General features: G+C 40.5%; 1 protein-coding gene across 2 annotated transcripts in view; it reads right to left on the bottom strand.

The window, feature by feature from the left end:
- COG3 (component of oligomeric golgi complex 3) overlaps positions 1-21,701 on the bottom strand; it is a 33,551-nt gene extending 11,850 nt beyond the window's left edge. For both annotated transcript variants that reach the window (XR_008577866.1, XM_054831610.1), the window contains exons 1-16: positions 21,434-21,701; positions 18,708-18,854; positions 18,096-18,157; positions 16,238-16,403; positions 15,369-15,443; positions 15,155-15,247; positions 14,720-14,845; positions 12,434-12,514; positions 12,184-12,227; positions 11,854-11,980; positions 11,255-11,346; positions 9,189-9,328; positions 7,758-7,918; positions 5,268-5,373; positions 1,998-2,122; positions 265-354 (exon numbers count right to left, since the gene is read on the bottom strand). Coding sequence is in view for 1 of the 2 variants with exons in the window: in XM_054831610.1 (XP_054687585.1) it covers positions 265-354; positions 1,998-2,122; positions 5,268-5,373; positions 7,758-7,918; positions 9,189-9,328; positions 11,255-11,346; positions 11,854-11,980; positions 12,184-12,227; positions 12,434-12,514; positions 14,720-14,845; positions 15,155-15,247; positions 15,369-15,443; positions 16,238-16,403; positions 18,096-18,157; positions 18,708-18,854; positions 21,434-21,595 (1,797 nt within the window). In the remaining variant the exon portion in view is untranslated. The remainder of the gene's footprint in view (positions 1-264; positions 355-1,997; positions 2,123-5,267; positions 5,374-7,757; positions 7,919-9,188; positions 9,329-11,254; positions 11,347-11,853; positions 11,981-12,183; positions 12,228-12,433; positions 12,515-14,719; positions 14,846-15,154; positions 15,248-15,368; positions 15,444-16,237; positions 16,404-18,095; positions 18,158-18,707; positions 18,855-21,433) is intronic.
- Positions 21,702-22,321: the final 620 nt, after the last annotated feature.

Raw genomic sequence — 22,321 nt, 5'->3', positions numbered from 1 at the left:
TTCACATGAGTTAGAGCAGCCTGTAAACACGATTGCTATGGTTGGTATTGCACCTTTTCAGATATGCTAGCATGTGAATCATTACCTTTGCTTTACAATACATTAACTGTGACTAAAAGCTAGCAAATCCATCAGGTCTCTGGGGACAGAGCAACATGCTTTCACTGAGATTTCAACAGAATTCTGAACAACTGCTTCATGGCTTTAGATATATATGGGGGAAGAAAAAAAAAAAGAAATCATACCCAAAGCACAGATTCTGACCTTGTTTTTGCTGATAGAATCAGCAGCTCCCAGCAGTGAGTGGATGCAGGCAGATAAGGCCTCTTGCGATAATCCCTGAAACACTGCCCTCTGCAGGGAAGAGGAAATGAAACAAAGGAAAAAAAAAAGGCAAAATTTAAGCAGGATTTAAGAGCTGTGGCTTGTGAAGGATGTGCTTCCGAGCACATAAAACTCTAGGTCAGTTAGGTACAAACATAGCATCTAAGTGCAGTAAGACAGGATGAAGTGTTCCTATATAAGAGCTTGCTACAACACTTAGACTGGACGCTCAAGCACACCCTGTTCACCCGCTGGCTCTGAATCTGCACCCGGGTAGCGACACGGTCAGTGACACCTAATGCATTCACAGCTACTGAGATAAACAATGCTTACTGGGTAACCTGAGTGGACACTTCATGTGTCAGGGTAACTATCTGTGCATGCAATTTATACTTGCAATAGATGTGAGATCATTTGTGTGAGCTTAACCTCAAAGTCAAATTACCTCGTGTTCGCGCCAGGTCAGTAAACAAACACGACAGCTGCCATGGCCCAGGTGACGCAGAGTAAGTAACTCATTAAGCTGCAGCAACTAGATCATACAGCCGTGCTAGCCGTAGGAACACCGCTCGCCTCCACCAGCACTCCTACATGACAGCCCTGCCTGCCCCAAGACTTGCCAGTACCACTTAATTCATTTCTTCTATCTACAGGGCGCAGGCAAGGCATGCCAGTTCTGCTAGAGTATCTCGGTGAAAAAAATAAATAAATCGCCGTGCAGATAACACTATAAATGAGCCTCGCAAACACCACAAAAATGACCTCTTCTCCAAAGGCCTAGCTGAAAACAAGGGCAAATACTCATTTATCTTTAATGAGACTGATCTATTAAGCAATAAAGTACTAATATTTTCCAACTTCTTTTTAAGCAATTAGCATCTTTGTAGCAGTTTCACATAACATATGAACAATATTTTTACATGCATTAAAAGTATCTAATAAAGATACAACACATACGGAAAAGCAAAACCACTTACATTATGTTTCTCAGAGACTTACTATCCTTTTATGCTATTAAGTGACAGACAAAAAAATCAGATTCTAAAGGGCAAGTCTCAAAATACTTGTGAAGTAAACACTGCTTTTGCTTCCATTAGACGTGAAGATTCCTACTGCCTTAAACTTTGGAAATGTCTCCTCCATTTTGGAAGGTGAAAAGATGTGCTACAAGAAAATGTTGAGAACATTTCCAAAATGTAGGAGTAGTAGAGTCATCATTTTTAAGACCAGAAACATCACCTTGTCTGATGTCCTGCAAAGCACATCGCAAGACACGCATTCAACCAGTAAATTCAGCAATAAGATCATTCTCTATAATCAACCCAGACCTTTCTATTCTTTCTTGTTCTATTATTCACTCCTCAACTTTGGTGCAGTTAAGTATCTCGAGCTTCAGACACTGCAGTAATTCTGTAACAGCAGAAGCAATAAATGTACAAATCAGTGCCGTGTTTCTAATTCTACAAATACAAAATTGTCTTGGAGATGATGACCTAAATTTGTCAGTTCTCTTGTTTTACATAAAGATAGCAGCGAAAAGATATAACATGGCAAAAAGAGATAACAGAGGCCAGTAATTGCCCACTCCTAATATACATTAAAATATTTAGACATGGTGCTACATACTTCCTAACTTCACTTTAAAAATATTTGATAAAGAAATTTTTGCATACGTCTATACATCTGTACAGTTTGGAGAGACACACTAGCGTCCTTCTGACAGTAGGATACCACATTCCATGCAGATCTGCTGGTGAAATCGTGGTCTGGTGCCTGGGATTAAGGGATTCTGCCGAACCTGTTTAAAAGTAAAATACATTGCAAACTTGGCCATCTGTCCTTTCAACTGAAGGAGATTGCAGTATCAATTGCACTTTATACTGACTCCACAGTAATAAGACATTTTATTGCAGCCAAACAGGTGAGGGTTGGGTTGTTTTATTTCCTTCTGAGCAGGTCAGTACTAATTTCTGATGTGCATAGAGCACATGGCTGTGAAAAACATGAATTAGCTTTCAGGGATGGCCCAGCTTGACCCTTCTTAATGAGTTAGTTTTACAGGCATGTCTCCCATGACACCCACACACACACTTAGCTCAACACCTGAAAATATCAAACAATTACTGAGGGAGAAAAAAGCACAGGAGAAAAAAGAAAAAAAAATTGTTAGTGATCAGGGAAGTATAGGAGACGCTCAGGGAAAAAAATTCCATCAATTTTACTTCACGCTTTCGTTTCTGCCGGGGATAATCCTACAATGGATTACACAGTTGCAGAAAGCACAGGGTTTAAACAGCGTTGGTGGATAAGGGAAGGGCAACTGACATCATCTACCTGGACTTGTGCAAGGCATTTGACACTGTCCTGCATGACATCCTTGTGTCTAAATTGGAGAGACATGGATTCGATGGACCACTCGGTGGATATAAGGAATTGGCTGGATGGTCGCACTCAAAGAGTTGCGGTCAACGGCTCAACATCCAAGTGGAGATCAGTGACGAGTGGCGTCCCTCAGGGGTCAGTACTGAGACCGGCACTGTTTAACATCTTTGTTGGCAACATGGACAATGGAATCGAGTGCACCCTCAGCAAGTTTGCCGACGACACCAAACTGTGTGGTGTGGCTGACACGCTGGAGGGAAGGGATGCCATCCAGAGGGACCTTGACAGGCTGGAGAGGTGGGCCCGTGTGAACCACATGAAGTTCAACAAGGCCAAGTGCAAGGTCCTGCACCTGGGTCGGCGCAATCCCAAGCACGACTATAGGCTGGGCGAGGAATGGATTGAAAGCAGCCCTGAGAAGGACTTGGGGGTATTGATTGATGAGAAGCTCAATGTGAGCCGGCAGTGTGCACTTGCAGCCCAGAAAGCCAACCGTGTCCTGGGCTGCATCAAAAGCAGTGTGACCAGCAGGTCGAGGGAGGTGATCCTGCCCCTCTACTCCGCTCTTGTGAGACCCCACCTGCAGTACTGCATCCAGCTCTGGGGGCCCCAGTACAGGAGAGACATGGAGCTCTTGGAGCAAGTCCAGAGGAGGGCCACGAAGATGATCAGAGGGCTGGAGCACCTCTCCCATGAGGACAGGCTGAGAGAGTTGGGATTGTTCAGCCTGGAGAAAAGAAGGCTCTGGGGAGATCTAATTGCAGCCTTCCAGTACCTGAAGGGGCCTACAGGAAAGCTGAAGAGGGACTGTTTATGAGGGAGTGTAGTGACAGGACAAGGGGTAATGGGTTTAAGCTGAAGGAGGGTCGATTTAGGTTAGATGTTAGAAAGAAATTCTTTACTGTGAGGGTGGTGAGGCACTGGAACAGGCTGCCCAGAGAGGTTGTGGATGCCCCCTCCCTGGAAGTGTTCAAGGCCAGGTTGGATGGGGCTTTGGGCAACCTGGTCTAGTGGAGGGTGTCCCTGCCCGCAGCAGGGGGGTTGGAACTAGATGATCTTTAAGGTCCCTTCCAGCCCAAATCATTCTATGATTCTATGATTCTATCATGTTAATAACTGCAAAAATTTTGTCATGAGGGGGTTGTAAACATGAAAGAGTGCTCCTCTTGGGTAACCTTTGTAATAATTCTGTATGCTCAAAATGGATTTTCACAAGACCTGACAAACAGAAGTCTTGTCTTATTTTCATTTTGTTCTTAAATCCTGGAATCAGAACTCTGATTCCAATTAGCGACCACTCAAAAAAGTAAAATTTTTAAAGTTTTACCTAATGATGGAATAAGCACTTGTGAAGTGTTTACATGATCGGTGAGGGAATCGTCCAAAATAATTCAGCAGTATCTTTCTACCTTTTGCAACAATAAATTTATTGTCAGAGTAATTAGAAGGCCTGTAACACCTTAGCTGCCAGTTTGAGGTTCCTAGGCTACCTGTTAGTCACTTCAGCTACTCCTGCAGGCACTGAAATGGGAGAGGCGCACCTTTGAAGGGCAAGTATTCCCAATTATCTCAGACACTTATCTTCAAGTTACACAGTATAGATTCCTTCCATCTCCTGAATGTAGGTGGGATTTACTAGACTTGTGAACGCTGCACACCTGGCTTGAAGCAAGATGAACTCCACTCTCAATGCGATTTGTGGAGTCCAGCTAGAAACGGCCAGAAAGACCTTGGCACAGCTTGCAAGCCAAAAGCAAGAAACTACCAGGTAATCAGAAGGAATATGAGAAACAACTGACAAAGAGATGAAAAAGGTGCTGCTGGGAAAAATAACACTGTATCATTCTGAACAATGATAAAATAAAGGGGAAAATTCTTCATGGATTTTAGACAAAAATTTAAAGGGTTATAACACTCAAATGACTGGCATCAGAAGAGCCATATTTCATGGAATTTGCTTGCAGTTCACTGTAATTTACAGGCACATAGGTCACATATTTAAAAAGTCAAGGACTATATTCTGTATTATTGTAAACAGCTAAAATGACTAACTGGTTTCAGTAAGTGGAAACACATTCAAAGGAAAAGTTGCCTTCCCAGGTAAAGGCACACACAAAGACACTCCTAGATGCTCAAAGCATTAATTTAAGAGGCATGCCTGACACACCAAACCACCCTTCTCAGCACAGCTAAGAAACAGAAGCATCCTTAAGTATACATCTTGACGGCAGGGCAGCTACTTTGCAGTAAAGAATACAGAAGCTCAGTTTTATACAAAGTATAATGGATGCTGTCAGCTACAAAAGTAGCTGCTTCACAGAATGGATTGTACTGGAAGCACAATGAAATGCCACCAAAAGAACAAGATTGAGTTGTTTCTCATTCCGAAAAAAAGTTATTAAGAACCCTGAGACAAAGCTAATCTCTCAAAATTTCTTATGAATTTCTCTAGGAAAAAAACCCTTTAAGATACAAGCAAGTTTCTCACTGATGGTTCGAGTTAATGCTCACTCTCTGTGAGTTTTATGCATTAATTTGATAACATGAAATATATTCCGTACCAGATTTAACTAAGCTGCAGGACTCAGGATCTTCTAGCCGGACATCTGAAAATGAAGCTTCAGACGGCAGCTTCTTCTGTTCCTCTTTTAAACTCTGTGCAATTTGCTGCAGAGGAAGATACACCACAAAATATTTTTTTTCCTTAATTTAAGCAGTATCACACTGCTTTGATTACAACAGAGAAAAGCATACTAAATTGCAAAAGGAGTCAGCTACGCTCAGCTCCCCAGTGTTTCCAAGACATTAAAAGAAAAAGACATATTTCCAAAACAGCAGCAGAAGCATTTCAATGTCAATTTAAGATTCACAAGTATTACACAGATCTGTGTAAAACACTGTTCTTTCAATTTTGCTTGTTTTTACTGATCTCTAAATAATAACCAGTGAAGCCACTTAGAAAGAGAAGCTCAAAATAGGGGAACCCAATTCAACACTTACTTGGATTTCACATGGATCATTTCTGTGATGGCTTTATTCCTATAAATGATACGTACAGATGGCCCCAAAGTACTCTCTAGTTTATTCCCTGCAGGAGTTCAACAAAAAGCTTTCCCCTAACATAACTCAACACTTCTACACTTCAGCCTTTATCACTACTTGGTCTGCTTCAAAACAATGAGAGCCAGCAAGAATGGGCAAAGAACTGCATTACTATTTGAGAACAGCACAAGAAATATTTCTGCCCTGTGCTTTTAACATTTTAATAATCCATTTACTCAGACAGAAGATCACTCTAAATAGCAAGGTTTTGAGGTTTAAAAGCAATCAAGTAGCAAAATGAATCTCAAACCAGGCAAAAACGGGAGTCTTACGAGGACATACGAAGAACAGTGTAATTTCTGGATTTAGAATGAACTGTGAAACTCACTTTCTTCTTCCTAACTAAATGGCTAAAGGACCCTAGTTAGAAAACAAGGCCTTGCGTAGACTAAGTATCTGCATTGCTTGCCTACAGAAGTTATAGCTAACATTAAAAAGTTGTCACAATCAGTATTTTTATCCAGTTCTATTCACACAGTTTTAGCAAAAAAACAATGAAACCAACCTGCACTCCTAACAGTTATACTGGTAAAACTTTTGATCACTAATTGTTCTGAACGGAGGGATCTCATTTAGCTACATTTTGTGTGGTGGGTTTCCCAATTACTATTGTTGCTTTTTCTTCAAAAGCTTATTAGTCCTTAAACTTTCAGTATCAAGGGCAAGTATTCTACAAACTCACTAGCTTCAGGATTTGTAAATGCTTTCCTAAAAACCTGTGAATGCCCCTTATAATCACCAAAGCATAAACTGTAACATAATAGCTTTAGATATGTATAAAGACAAGATTATAGCAACATGAGTTCAGTACTAACAAGTTTCTCACACTGTCTGTTTACAGGCAAGAACTGAACGCAACAAGGTACAGTTATACAATGTTAATTTCTTCCAACCCACAGTAATTTTTATATATATATATATATATAGCTATAAAGCTTCTGTGTTTTGTGTAAGTAATGCTCTGATTCTGAAGTCAAACAACAGCTGCTCTATCAACTGGTCAGCTGCAAATAAGTTCTACGATTTTCTAAGTACCACCAGCTATTATGGTAGATGGAAAGCAGCACAGAGCAATAAAATCTGGATCTTGCCAGTCCATGTCGGCATCACCATTCTTAGTCAACTCAATCCTCTGACAGCTTGGGCCTCTCTCATTATCAACTGAATGGCAACAGTTATTTGGGCAGGGATCTTTCTTATGCTTAATCCCTTCCATGCAATGCTACCTTTCAGTTGCATATCAAATGCAGTTTGCTCTAGTAAAAAACTAATTTAAAGTTTTTCATTGGCCACTTATTTCTGTGAGTAGTTTCATTCTGAAATCTTCCATCAATATAGTATTAACCTTTTAAAAGGAAGTAGAATTAGTTTGATTCCCTTCAACAGAAGCATTGACTCAAAGGGCTTGAAATGACTACAAAAATGGCTAATAGTGGTAAGAACCTGAAAAAGGCTACTGGAAACCGTTACTGACATGTTAAATTATCTAAAGGTATAAGCAAGTCTCCCCTCACACTGTCTGAGCATAGTGTACACACACACATACCAAACACTAGTTGATCAGTAATTCTGAAAACAAACTTGCAGCTAACTGTACCTGTCTGAAGCTTCTCTTCAACTCCAGCTCAACTAGAAAATACACTGGGTAATACCTACTAATTATGAAAGCAAATAAAAATTTACTATTATGAGAGAAAATTTAGAAGCTTCAAGTTTAGATAAAACTGTCAACTATGAGAACTATCGCCAGTTTTACTGAGTTTGATATAAAGAGTTCTCTGACATCTAGTTTAGGGTCATAATTTAATCAGCATGTGCCAATTTAATAGTGCCAGTAATACTAAATACACCTAAGAACTCCATCTGCAAAGGACTATACTGCACAATTGTATATACACTGCATATAAAAAGAAAACCAATCAAGTACAATAAAAAAGCTGATGCTATACCTCCATCATTTCCAACTTGTCAGGATATGCAAGATCACCAGGAGCAGGCTTATAGCCTGTGATATCAGTCTGAATGTAAATATGCGTCCTATAGACAAGACGCTCTTGTACATCTTCTAACATCTGCTTGACACCAGCTGCAAATGCACCCAGTTGTTCAGCTGACAAAGGTAAAAAAAAGGCACAAATTTGTTAATTTAATTGCAAAACAAGCTTATAGACACAAAAGTTTGAAGTATCACATATAGAACCGTCACAAAATTGGCTTGCTGCAGATGAAGTCAGACTATTTTTGGAACAGCAGAATGAGACAAATTTGTGACAAACAAGGAATTACTGAACTCCATATTGCAGTCGCTTCACCTCCCCAAATTTTCATTAGATTGTGAAAAAACGATCTCACACTGATAACATCAGGCACCATCTTTAGAATTAAGCATTCTAATTATTTGAGGCAAGTGGCATTTCTGCCTGGACACCAAACCAAGGTGGTTTAGACCTATCATAGCCAGTGCCTGCAGTGTGACTGTCAGGAATTGACAAGATAACTCATCTACCGACCTACCAGAACAGATAATACAATGCAGTTCATGTCCAACTTAAGAACTACTGTATCAACCTGAGTTTAAGCAGTAGAAAGTCACTTCTTAAGATTAGCTGAAAGATTATGTCACCATTTTTCTTCCTCATTCCCAACAACGTTACAATTCTACTTCCAGGAAAATGAGCAATTTCTCATGATATTGGCACAAAGAGCTACACTGTGTTATGTACCAGCTACCAAGTATCATTTCTCTTTATTGCTTGGTGCAAAGGTAAGACTGTGAAATGATTCCATTACACGTTGGTCATACTAAGGAAATGAGATACCAGATTTTTTTTTCTGATTATCAGCTCACTTCTCCAAGACTATAAGCTCTGAACACTTCCAAAACTCCAAAATCTCTACCAGCTACATAACTCCTCTGCTGAAGTTACAATTTCTAGTCTGGGAAACACTTCATCAAGGACAATGAAAAAATCAGATTTGCTTTCCTTTGTTTTATCATCATGTATGCAGAAAGCTCTACACAGATGATGCATTAGCAGGGCCAAGGAAAGCAACTAATTCAATTCGAAAAGTTCATTTAAATCAAACCTTGTGCACCTACACACACTGGGTGGATGCTTGCTTGCATTTATACAATCTAGAGAAAACAGGACTCTCTAACACCAGTATATTAATTTAAATGAAGATATCCACAAACCCATAAATATGGACCTATTATAAATGAGAAAAATCTAATTTATTTAAAATAACCTTACCTCATCTTTGATATATTTAACATCCATTAGAAAAAAAAAATCTAAGAATTTTTTTGCCTATGCAATTTCAGAATTTTATCAGTTAAGATAACATTTAAAAACAATCAGGTTCCATCTATGAGTTACCATTGTTCTGTACGTGATCTTCAAGCATCTCATTTTTGAGAATCCCGCAGAGTTCAGAAAGTGTCTCCAAGTGAATGACATGGATGATCATTGGCCTCAGGACATCATACAATGAAAGACACAACTTCTCCAAGAGTTCACTAGGAAAAAAACATAAACCAAAGCAAAACACTTTCAGGATCCCGCAATACCAAAATAAAATTTTATCACAAACACAGATTATTTTACAGCAAAGAGTTTTTAAAGGCAGGTGCAAAAACAATGCAATACGTATCACAGAAGACTTAAGAAAGGACTGTTTAAAACATGAACCCCTGATGTAGAGATGTAGGATACCAACTGCTTAAAATGGTGGTACACTTTTGAATTAATTTAAAAATAAATAATTTTTAAAAATACCCAAAAAAACCAACCAACAACTCAACCTGTCACAAAGAGAAGATTCTGCAAACTGGTTTACCTGGTTTCTGCATAAAGAAATGCTCCTGCTGAGCTCAGAATCATACCCCCTTTTCTCCCGTGAGGAAAGGCTCATCTGATTCCAAGTACTCAATAGTTTATTAGAACCAGGAGCACATGAAGAGGGACACAGGAAGAGAAGCTTGGTAACCTTTTCTGTAACAACTTCCAACATTACAGGGCATACTTGCCAATCTAACTGAAGTTATGATACCAATGCAACATGAAACACCAGAAATCCTACTTTGATTTATTATTTTTTTCCTGTTCAAAGTGATGAATATCTTGGTTTACACCCCAGTAGCATTCATTCTAGACATTTTTGTCATTCTCAGTGCTCCCTTCACTAATCACAGATTAGCTAATAATGCTGTTGCCAGCAGCTGAAAATTCAAGTAAATCCCCAGTTAGACTTGGAAATATAAACACTAAGAATATTTAAGTATTACTGTGTGGTACAGTTGTTGAGTTTATTGCACTGTATTTATTTTTTTTTCTAACTCATGAAGAATGTCTGACAGTAGGACAAGTACTCTTCAGTTCCTTTCAGAGTGTGGACAAAAAATGAAAACATTCATAAAAGAATGCTGACAGAAGAACCATTTTGAATGTCTCTCTTCTTTTGTATTCTATAGCTTTATAAGTAACTCGATAAAACAGTAACTCTCCATGTTAAAAGTAGAAACAAAGGAAAAAGTGTCAACAGCCTTATTATTAAATACAACACTCAACCTCAGATCTCCACTCTTGGCTAGATTTTTGGTAAACTCTTATCTGTACATAGACAACTAGCTATTATGTCTTCAGAGCACCTCAGCACTTCAGAAAAAAATGAGGCTATTTATTATGCAGCTAAAAAAAACCTAACAAAGTAGTTACTATTTGAAACATTTTCCTCAAAATATTTTATTTAGATGTAGGCAAAAAAGGGAAGCAAGTTCTTATGAAAGGAGGTAACTACCATCAAGATTCAAAAATAATCAGAAGTCTGTTCTCATTCTCAGTGTGAAGAGCAATAGTGACAAAATTTCTGCCTGAGCAACATTTTACACCGATTTCAATTAGGGATGTTTACTTCAGGATTTGCACTGAGATAGCTAAAAATTGGTTCCTTAGGGAATTTAGTTAGGTCACCTCCAATCTTGAGCATGTCCCACACAAGACCTCAGTTTCTCAGAAAAGAGAAAGACAGGGCAGCTCACTAAATCCTTGATGAAAAATGGCTGGAGTTCATCAGCTGAATTTTACACTTCTGCAACTGACTGTACAAACCATTGGCATAGAGGAAGTACAAAAACAGCTGAGAGCTGCAGCGCTGTAAACTTCTACCGCTATTTTCAAAGCAACTGTGTGTCTTTATCTCTTTCAGTCCACCTACAGAGCATTTACATTACTCAGATTATTTACAGAAAATGTAAACCATCAGCTTCGCTTGAAGAAAAAAAACCAAAAGAACATAAAATTCTGACGCCAACAGTGATTAAGTTATTTGCTGGTTCTTACCAAACCACTTCAATACAACCCTATTTGCCATACAACATTGTCTGCTGTATCACTGCATAGTAAAGACAACATGCAGTAAACCAAAACCAGCATGTACCACCTACTCCAGTTTTGGTGTTGGTTTTGTGAAGAACTCATTGTAAAGCTGGTGTTCATCCTGGCATACATGGACCATAAAGGCACAACCGCTTCGTACCTGTATTCACAGAAATACAAATACTTGATTATTAAATTATTTTCTTTGCATCTGTACCACAGGAGGTATTACAGATATTATTATTATATGTCATTACATTATATATTGTATTATTATTACTACTACAGCTATGATTCAATAGAAGCTTTGTGAAATTCAAAATTATTGAGATCAACTATAAAACTAAGGCCTGAAAAGACGTTACTAGCCAAATAAGAGCTCATTGTGCAACTTCGGTCCCTTTTTGTTTCTGATGAAATTTAAGTAACCACATTTTATGCTTTTGCAAATACCCCTTTGCAAGGTTTGCAGCAGAGCAGAGCTTTTACAGAATAATCTTCCACAAAACAGGCACTACTTGAAAGTATTAGTAAAATTGTAATGATTCAAAACCATGAAAGTGATAATTCTGCATGTAAATGATTGAATTAAGTAACTACATATTACTTGGGGAAGGGAGAGGATTAAAACATAACAAAAACCCCATAACACATGATTGTCACCTACCAGAGCACAGTGATCTCTGTTGTTCTGACTGGTTAATTCTGTAACAGTGCTAGCAATACTCGGACCAAGCAAAAGCTCCCTCTGGTCGAGGTAACATTGATGGATTTCATTGAGAACTTGTTGATACCTAGCCAAGAAATTAAAACAGTAAGTGCACCCTGAAGCTGATTTTCTGGTAAACATAAAATTCATTCTAATACCCTCTTTTAGGTCTACATAATATCGATTTTTAAAACTTTCTTTTAAACTAATAATATGTTAAACAATACTTAAAAGTAAAGATTTTCAAAACTTACAGTTGTTGAAAATAAATTCTGTAGACATACTCACTCTGGCATTTTTTCAGCTCTTTGTTCTACTTGTTCAATAAGAGTCTACTCAATAAAAAGAAAAAATATTATCAGTAAATGATTTTTTCTAATAATTGGAAAATAGTTTGCAGTATTTTTCCATGGAAATAATATGCAATCTTTGGACATTCACACTTGCACAAAACGCAATCTTTGCATTCACACCACTAATAAATTCAAACCCCATTTTCATAGCTTCCTTTTTAACAGTAAGTTACCAGCCTACTTACTCTGACTTTGGGAGCAGCTGCTCTGAATTTTACATAAAACAGTGTGAAGGCATTGTCAGAATTTGGCACAGCTGAAGGATCCTGAAAGAAGAGATGAGTAATTGGTTAAAAAGGAAGATACTATATTTGGCTTCTAGTATTTAATGGCTGAGATAATTAGGCTCTAAAACAGGGTAGTGGCTCTTTATGCTTCTAGTGCCAGTGGAACAGCTCTTTGCCACTTTCCACCTAGAAAGGCATCCTTGTTTCAGAGCTCAGATAAAGCCAGATGGAAGAACAAAACCAAAACCAGAAAGTTTCAATCAACAGTCTCTAGAGCAAAAGCAACATTTTCAGTAACTACGGCACGTTCCACCAGAGAAAGCAATTTTCTCTGGACCTGCCACAGTAGTACTGATTGTTACTCCTTAATCTGTAGCATTATAATGGAACAAAATTTCCCTTTTTTCTGCCCATCCCAGGGCAGAGAAGCTAAGTTTCAGCTCGCATTCAAGCTTCAACTGCAATGTCAAGTTTTGAGGCAGTTCCCCCTGTGGCTCCTCAGTTTAGCTGGGCAGACAGCTTGAAATTAGACAAATTCTAGCACTAACGAAGCAGAGCAAAGACCCAATTTAGCCACCAGGCTTTCTTCCCCTTATCCCTACTGATGACAGAGAGAACTGGATAGCCTTCCCTTGAAACATGGTGGAGGCAGGAAAACTCTTCCACCGTCCCCACCTCCTGCTTTCATCCCTGTGAGCAATCTGATCATCCTTCTACAAAAACAGATCAAAGTCTCCAAACATTCAGACGTGAGGAGTAACAAAGAACACCTAGATATCTCATCAGTCCCTTTCCAGTCCCGACAAAACCTCTTGTTGTGTTGCAATAGGAAATCTCAACACGTGATCACAACTGAAGATCACCAGTCCAGTACTGCTCTTCTGGCAGAAGCAGACATTAGAAGTTTCAGAGAAATATGCAAAACATTCATGAAAACGCCATGTACATGGGAAGGAGGATGTCATGTGACTTCTAAGGTCTCCTTCCTGACTTAGAACTGCTAAGCAGCAATTCAAATCCAGAAATGAGGTTTCACTTCTTTCTGCAAGACATGCTTATCAGAGATGTTAAATTCTGCTTGAATTTAGCCCAGTCATGGCAATCCATTGGCATCAAACCCAGCTATGATACTAATATAAAAAGTAATTTTGTACCAAATACGAAAAATGTTCAAAACCACTTAACCAAGATCTTCAATCCAGGAGTATCCTTTAGCAAGTTTCCATGAACATGTCTGAAAATCCCTTTATGTCTGAAAGATGCTAGAATTGAGAACTGACAATTTCACTGGTTATCCCTTGTGACACCAAGCTGGACTGTAACAGGATTGAGCACAAGGCATACAACTATTAATTGGAGAAAGAAATAGAGTAGAAAGAGACAATCCCCTCTCCTTTCTCCTCTACCAAAATACTGCAGCACAAGACTATTAACATTTTAATGAGACCAAAAAATCTCCCTGCTTAACTTTATGCCTAAACCCCACTGGAGTGAGTGGTAGTAAAGCATCTAACTCTTCCTGTAACTCTCTAACATCGCTGTCAACATTTTAAAACTAACCAAAAGATACTGCCAAAACCAGTAGGAACATGCCACAGTTTCTCTCTGCAGCTACACAAAGAAATACTTAGATGATCAAGAGCAGCCAAAAATACTTACTGGAATATAATACTGAGTCATGTCATGAACTCAGTTTTGTTGTGCTTTAACGGTTTTCATCCTGCAACACCCAGCTCCTGCATTCATTCTTCAAGTATTCCCTGCAACCTCTCTCTCTGTCTCTAACAATCCACCTCGAAAACAGACACCCCCCCCAGTAACTGTATTTCTGTTGTGCACCCTCCCCATTTGGCAACACGGATAGCAGCGCGGGCTGTGGTCGATTCAGAGCTACAGTGAGCACACTGGTTCAGGAAAGCGTGTGCCTGGCCAGCCGGTTGCTGCCTAACTCAGTCTTTTATCCATCCCTCGCCTTCACTGAGGTTACTGTTCATCTACCTCACCTCCTTCAATTTCCAGGATTTTTAAATTATTACCATTTTTAAATCTTTTGGATCACTAAGTCTCTGTGACATTCGTCTGAAACTTGGTCAATCTGCACAAACACCGTGGTATAGGACTGACCTATTTTCACACAAAATACACCTCCCACCCTCCAAAAAAAAAAAAAAAAAAAGAGAAGAAAACTCTATAGTGTTATAATAGACAGTACAGCTCGAGTTACCACTTACTGATTCACCTTACCCTTTTCATTAACTGGCTTGTGAGGTTCTGTAATGTATTCACAGTGTATGTCTTGATAAGGTGCATAGCTTTAGAAAGGCATTGTTTAAACTTAATCAAATATACTGGGTAGTCTTTAAAATTTGGCTGAAAAATAAAAAAATGCATTTTAAATATGAACAATAAGAGTAAACAAATTATCGAAAACTTAAATTACTCTTTTTACTAGCTAGAAATACTGGTTTGTACAAACTAAAAGCAGTGTTTTATAAAAATTAAGCAGCATATTAAGTATATTCAGTAGAAAATTCTGAAGTTTATAAACCACCATCTTTGCTTTTTTACTGTATTTGGCAAAGAGAACATTTTATAGGGAAAACACCACCATAAAAACAGAATGCATACATCGTTTTTAAAATATTAAGATTTAACTAAAACCAATACAGAATTACTTACATGCGATGAAATATATGCAATACAATCATCAAGCTTAGCCAGCATGGGAATGAATCCTTCACTATTCACAGACAGCGTAGGGGAATTCAATTTCTTTGGAAAACAAGACAAACAATCATTGTAAGGAACCCAAGTAACTTTGCATTGGTGACAAAGTTCAAAAGATCGTTACTCTTTCATTTTCTAAGACTATTAACAGTAAAATAATACTTACTGTGTTGATGTTTTCCAGCTCATTAAAATAAGAAAGTTTCTGCTGGATGTTTTCAGCCAGGTCAACAAGTTCTGACTATTAAAAAACAATAAATAAGAGAAAATCAGCAACCTAGCAAGTAGGTTTTATATAGAGAGAGAGAAAAAAAATTATTCAGCCTCTCTTTCAGCTCTCAGCACTCACCAGTGTTAACTAGTTCTGGATAACTTGCAACTAAGGAAGTACAACAAAAGATGCAGAATCCAGCAGTGCTCGCTTGCTCTCTCTTACCAGAGAAAGACACGTTAGTCTCAATAGTGTATTTAAAAATATAGATTCTACAGGTTTGTCAGCATTCCACAGACAGTACTGCATACAAACAGCAATGCTGTCATCAGTATTACAGAGAACTGTAGAAATCCTGTATTTCAGGATTAGAGCCTTTGAAAGTTCTCCCTTATCCTGTCATGCTAAAAAGACATGTTCATTATGTCACGTTGGAGCAGTTCATGAGGAGAAAAAAAGAACTTGGGAAATAAGCTCATAACTTTAAAAAAAAAAAATCTTTCTTCTTGCAATAACCAGCTCAAAATACTTCTGTAAGTCATATGAATTATTAATCTCAATAAAGTTTGTACTTGTCAGGCATCAGTTACAAAAGCTCCGCTCAGGTAGCTATCCCTTCTTGATTAAAGTGTGTATCAACACATACTGAACGTTTTACTGCGCAGAGCCTGACACCCTAACTGCAGGCAAAGCACACCAAAACCAAGGTCCAAAGCAAATGGAGGGATTGTCACCACAGCTCACAAGTCTTCCCAGCCTGAGAAAAAGAAACTTTCGCTTACGGTATCTTACAAGTTTCCAGTAATCCTCCTGTAAAAGATTACCTGCTCTTTCAAAAGTTGTTCACAGGCCTCATGCAGCGTTCCTGTCTTCGTGGACACAAAAAGATACTGTTTTTGCAGTGACTCCAGGTGCTGAAGGGCACTATTCACATCATTCAAGATAGCATCACACTGCTCCTGAAAGCCAGACAAGTAATCCCTCATCTGTCTAGAAAAAAAAAAAAAAAAAAGAATCGACAGATAATAGAAGTAAAATTTCACTTTCTGTATTTGCGAATGCAGCTGCCTGCAGGGACACTGCTACAACCTTTCCTTCTCTAGGAATACAAGACCACTTGCATCAAGCAAGAGTGCACAATAAGCAGATGTTTTGTGACCCGCAGAAATAACAGAGCTATAGGGTTTAGAACAGCCACTACAGAAACTCCATTTCCCCAACAATCCTTACAGTAAGCCTACCCAGAAAGCAGCAGCATGCACCACAGCTAGTCTAGAGTATGCAAAGACTTTATAAATGGACAGTGCAAACGTAGTGACTACTGGCAGCTACTGCTAGCAGCCAAATTCTACCTGCCTTGCTTCCAACAGGAGTGTTAATTTGGGTCTCCTCTTCTATACAATTTTCAGTTTCCATTTAGAAACTAGTTTTAGTCTCCTAAAGTAGCTGAAATCCAGAGGATTCAAAATTTACTGTGAGGATTGAAAGAGGCTTAAATTAAATAGATCCAGTGTCTAATGTCACCAAGTTCGTCTAAGGCTCAAGGCAGATATAAACTCTAAATGATCACTAAATATATGTCAAGCATTCAGCTTGACTAAAACATCGTTTAAAATTAATTGTTCCTGGATGTCAGCTAAAATGTCTGAGCTCTACTACTCTACCACTTAGAAAGCAACAAGTAAAATCACAACTCTCTGTAGTCATGTGCAACCTTTTAGTGTACAACAGGCAAAGAACTTATTTTCCTCCTGCTCCTCTGGCCTCCTGCAAACAATTACATATTGGCCATCCTAGAAACCATTCTGCATCCATGGCATGCTTAAGTATCTGTGCTATTATGAACATGTCAACTGACAAAGTGCAAGTGTGCTATTCTTTTTCGGTTATTAATGATCTGATCATGGGCTTAGCACATGTCTAAACCTCTGCTTTTAAGAATAGACACACCCTCAAATGTCAGAGGAAGAGACAGACCAAAGAAAAGCAGAGAAAAACAGAAGATGGGAATACAGCAGTATCTCTTTGTGGCCAAAGGCAAGTTTGTAAAGCTTCGAAACACAGGCCAATATCTGTAAAAGCCATCAGCAGATTTGGCTAAGCCATTCAGCTGTACTGCAGACTCTTGAGAAGAAACTGTGAAAGTCAGTAGGAAGGGGCTCTTCTGAGCCTGACAGAAAGGTTAGTTAGACAAAAATAGATGAGAATGCCAAGTCTCAAAACCAGAGTTGAGCAAAGCGTCAAGGTATGCAGGGAATGCAGATACAAAGTCACAGCCATAGTCACTGACAAACCGAATGGTGATAACAGAAACAACTCACAGCCACATCTGCTTACAGTCTCAGACGATGCCATTTCAATAGCAGCAGCAGTTGAAAAGGCACATGAAAGCTCTTAGACTACCTTTATCTACAGCCCTCTCTATAAGCGAAAACTAATTTCAATCTGTCTTAATCTACCATGCAGTTCAGGATGAAATCTGTGTCCCTTTTAACTGCTCATGCCACAAGTGTCTTCGGGATGGGAGTGGGGAATACTGCCTTGGAAAGCTTCAGCTGTTCCAACATATTCCTCCATTCCCTTCCAGCTGAATCCAAATGCATGCTAACATTCTATGGACAAGATGAAGTACTTCAAGGTTTAAAGTGCTTACAGTGAAAGGAACTGAGGAAAAACACGTACCTATACTTGGAACCTTCATCTTGATCCATCTGTGTTTGTACCTGAGCAAACCAGGAGAAGAACTAGAAGAGATTTTATGGTGTGAACAACACAGGTATCACATGTAATCAATTAAAAAAAAAACCAACCACAAAATCAGATCTGTCAAATGAAGATGAGCTTTTTTTAAAAAAGCAGAGATGTTTTAGAACTTAATTATTAATTATTAATCAATGAAACTAACTATAACTCCTCACTGTAGGTCCCTTCCAACTGAAATATTCTGTTCTATTCCTCTACTAAATTAAAATGGGAAAGACTGAATTTCATCTGTTTTTATTTGCACAAGAACAAGGCTGTCAAATTAGGAAGGGCAGGAGGGTGCATGACATTCTTCTATATTATGAGCAACACCACCTTACTCTCACATAAGACTCCACTCAAAATGGGAAAAGTATCTGTCACTTAAGAGCTACGACTTCAAGGATTTTTCTCCCCCAAGTTTCTTCATGCATCTTGAAAATGGCCCAAAAACTTCTACAAACCCACCAAAAGCTAGGCAAGAGACACAGAAACTCATAGCATTCTCTGAAGAATATTACTGCAGCTTGGAGGTTATTCAGCATCACTTACTTGCTGTGCTGTTTCAATTCTTTCATCCTCCATCCCCAGTAAGGCAAATCCCTTCAAGAGAACATCCTCTGTGGATTCTGGCACCGCAGCTGTCAGCGTAACAGTTAGTGACTGGGATGTTAGGCTGCACAAATCTTCAATTGGAAGCTGCTCACAAAACCCCACAAAACTTTAGTTAGGCAACTTACTAAGAATTAGTATATTCAGCTCAACTACACCACCACAATCCAAAGCATCAACTTGAGAAAATTACAGGTATTTACCTTTGAAGAAACAAATGCAATGGACATTTTATCCATCAATATAACACACCAACAACTACCACATCTACATATTCAGAAACACCTAACTTTTTTTTTTAAAGTCAGAAAATATTATACAGCATTTTATGTAAGTACACATTTGTGTAAGAATGGAAACTGAATGTACATGTACCTGACATACTGATAAGCTATACTTTAATTTCCAATTTAACTGGTTCTATACACAGACAAATACACTAGAAAAGTTATCTGAGAACATGAGAATTCAGAACACATGCAGAAGCAGAAATAAATGCCACTATTGCCTACACTACATGGAAACACCACTGCACAGGAATTGTCAGATTTTTTCACCAGATATTCATCAAAAAGTCAAGATTTAACACTGCCAGAATTTATTCAGGAAATAGCACTTCATATTCTTTCAAATGCTTTTTAATGAAGAAGTCAAGTTAAAAAGAAAGACTTCTTTAGAAGACAAGGAATAGCTCTGCTGAATGGGAATTATCAGCCACAATGTTTTGGGTTTTTTTTAAGCAAGAAAAATATGGAAAGAAGTAACTTGAGAGAAATTATATTTAAGTATGATTGGAGACTATTAATTAGCTTATATGGAAGAAAGGAACTCAAGAAAACAAATACCGTTCTATAGTCTTCACTAGCCTAATATGCTTTTTAATTCACTTCACAGGTACAGTATGTTTCCTATGGCTGAGAACATCAGTCACATAAAACCAAAAAATACTATTTAAAAACAAATTGGTATCCCTCTAGGAAATTACTCACTCAGTAAAACATTCATTGCCTGGTAATATTAGTCTGGCAAAGAACGAACTGTGGGGATTTCAGATATCTGAGAAAACACAGATTGACCTTTTTTGTTCAAATCCCACATATCTCTGCCCCCCGCCCTTCAAAACAGGCAGGACTGTAGCTGGGGAGACAGGGTTCCTCTCATGACTGCTACTGAGGAAAAGACGAGTTGATCAGAGCCTGCTTTTTCAGAATGGCCGAGGCGCCGCTGTCCCAATCCACTTCAGCAGGCGCCCAGACCAGCTGAAGTCCTCAATGTGTTGGCATCCCCCTTGTCCTGATTGGCAAATACGGTACTCGCCTTGTTGCAAAGCTGGTTTAGATCCTTAAGAATATCCTCGGATAGCAGCACATCCTTCTACAATCATTTTGGATGCCCGCCAATATTTACTTTACATACAGTTGCATACAGCTTACACAAAAAAGAAACCAGGAAGCATGAAATTAAACAGGTGCATTTCAGAAAGGAATTGTTTTACCCCCTCTCCTTTGTTATTTTGACTTTTCAGATGCTTGCTGAGAGGCAACTTTGTTGATTTTATGGCACTATATCTTGCACTACGATCCTGTTCAAATAAAAAACCTCTCACGAAAAGTACAGTTAAGGAATGCAAACATTTTGTTCCCCTTCCCTTTGTAGACAAGGAAGCATTCATAAATAATCATCTTGTCAGACTGCGATATTTTATCTGGCTGGGAGACCACGTATTCCATGTTAACGACAAATTATTAGGCTCTTTACCACTATTCCTGGCTTTATACAGCTCACTGAATCATGTGCCAGTTGTACCAGGAAATAACATTGGTGCCAGCAGCTATGAATTGATCAGGATCAAATTAATCATAGAATCACAGAATGGTTTGGGCTGGAAGGGACCTCAAAGATCATCCAGTTCCAACCCCCCTGCCATGGGCAGGGACACCCTCCACTACACCAGGCTGCCCAAAGCCCCATCCAACCTGGCCTTGAACACTTCCAGGGAGGGGGCAGCCACAACCTCTCTGGGCAACCTGTGCCAGTGCCTCACCACTCTCACAGTAAAGAATTTCTTCCTAATATCTAATCTAAAACCACCCTCCTTCAGTTTAAAGCCATTACCCCTTGTCCTATCACTCCATGCCCTTGTCAACAGTCCCTCTCCAGCTTTCCTGTAGGCCCCTTCAGGTACTGGAAGGCTGCTGCAAGGTCTCCCTGGAGCAGGGGAGGATCTGAAAAACGTGTAACTCCACGACTAAAACTCTCAATTTTAAGAGAACAAACTCTGATGAACTGAGGGAAGCAGTAAGGACAGGCAGCGAAAGCCGCGTGGATTTTAAGAGGAAAGCTGCAAGCCAGGGCGGGCAGGCAGCACGGCGGCGTGCGGCTCCTCGGCAAGGCTGAGGGAAGAGCGAGCTCTCCCGAGGGAGGCGAAACGGGGCGACGGGCTGGGGAAGCGGCTGTGGGCGCAGCGGGGGGAGGGCTCAGGGCCCCGCCAGCCCCGCCAGAACCGAAGACGCTGCTGAACCGCGTAAAAATCGAGGGAGAGCGGCAGCTCCGCAGGCCCCAGCCGGTCGGGCCGGGCCACCACCCCCGACCGCCTGGCGACGTGGCACCGCGGCGCCTCCTGCCCTCCCTCCCTCCCTCCGGCCCGGGCAGCGCTGCCGCCTCACCTCGGGCGGCACCGGCAGGTTCTCAGCCGCCGCCTTCAGCTCCAGCACTGAGTCCGTCTGGCGGTCGCTGAGCGGCGCGGCGGGCTGCGGACGGCGGTCCCACAGGCTCAGGCGGTCCCGCACCTCCCTGCCCGCCGGCTCCGCAGGTGGCGGCTCCGCCATGCTGGCGGGGTCAGCGGCGGCTGGGCCAGGCCGGACCGGGCCAGGCCGAGAAGGGGAGCGGGGCGGAACGGAACGGAACGCTTGGGAGCGTGGCGGCGCTTCCGGGGGAGGCACAGCGCACTCCGCTCCACGTCGCGCGGCAGCAGTGTCATTGGTGGAGAGGAGAAGTGCGTCAAGCGAGGGGCGGAAGGGGGAGAGCGAACGAGCGGCGGCTGGTGGGGATGGCGCCCCCTGCCGGCGGGGAGGAGCGCAGGCAGCTCCGGCGCCACCGGGCCCGGTCCCAGCCGTGCGCTGCGCGTGCCCAGGGTGCCCCCGCGGGACACCGACACGCAGGGTGGGGAGAGGCTGCGGCTGGCACCTGCTTCGCCCCCGCCATCCCCCGGAACCTTCTTTCCTGATGGGGGGAGGGAAGCGCCGGGCGACCCTGGTGGTGGCTCCTCACTCCGGGCAGCAGGTCTCTGTCCCAAACTCAACCACACCAGAACAGCTGGGTTAGTAAAAGCCTTGCTTTTGCAGCAGTGCTTTTGGTCTAGTTCAGTCCGACAACTGAAGTCCTCATGAAATGGATAAGTGAGGCACAGGAGCAGCCGATGATGTCAAACCCTCACCTGCCACCGAGAGGTGACCACAGCTGCATTTGCCACCCTGCCTGAGAACCTGCTGCAGGACTTAGTCTTCACTTTGAAAATACCCTTCATTAGCTTTTGTAAACTTAAATCTTTTATT

Source organism: Grus americana, chromosome 1 (assembly GCF_028858705.1).
Source record: "Grus americana isolate bGruAme1 chromosome 1, bGruAme1.mat, whole genome shotgun sequence".
In the NCBI taxonomy this organism is placed as follows: domain Eukaryota; kingdom Metazoa; phylum Chordata; class Aves; order Gruiformes; family Gruidae; genus Grus; species Grus americana.
This window is presented reverse-complemented; position numbering and strand designations above follow the sequence as displayed.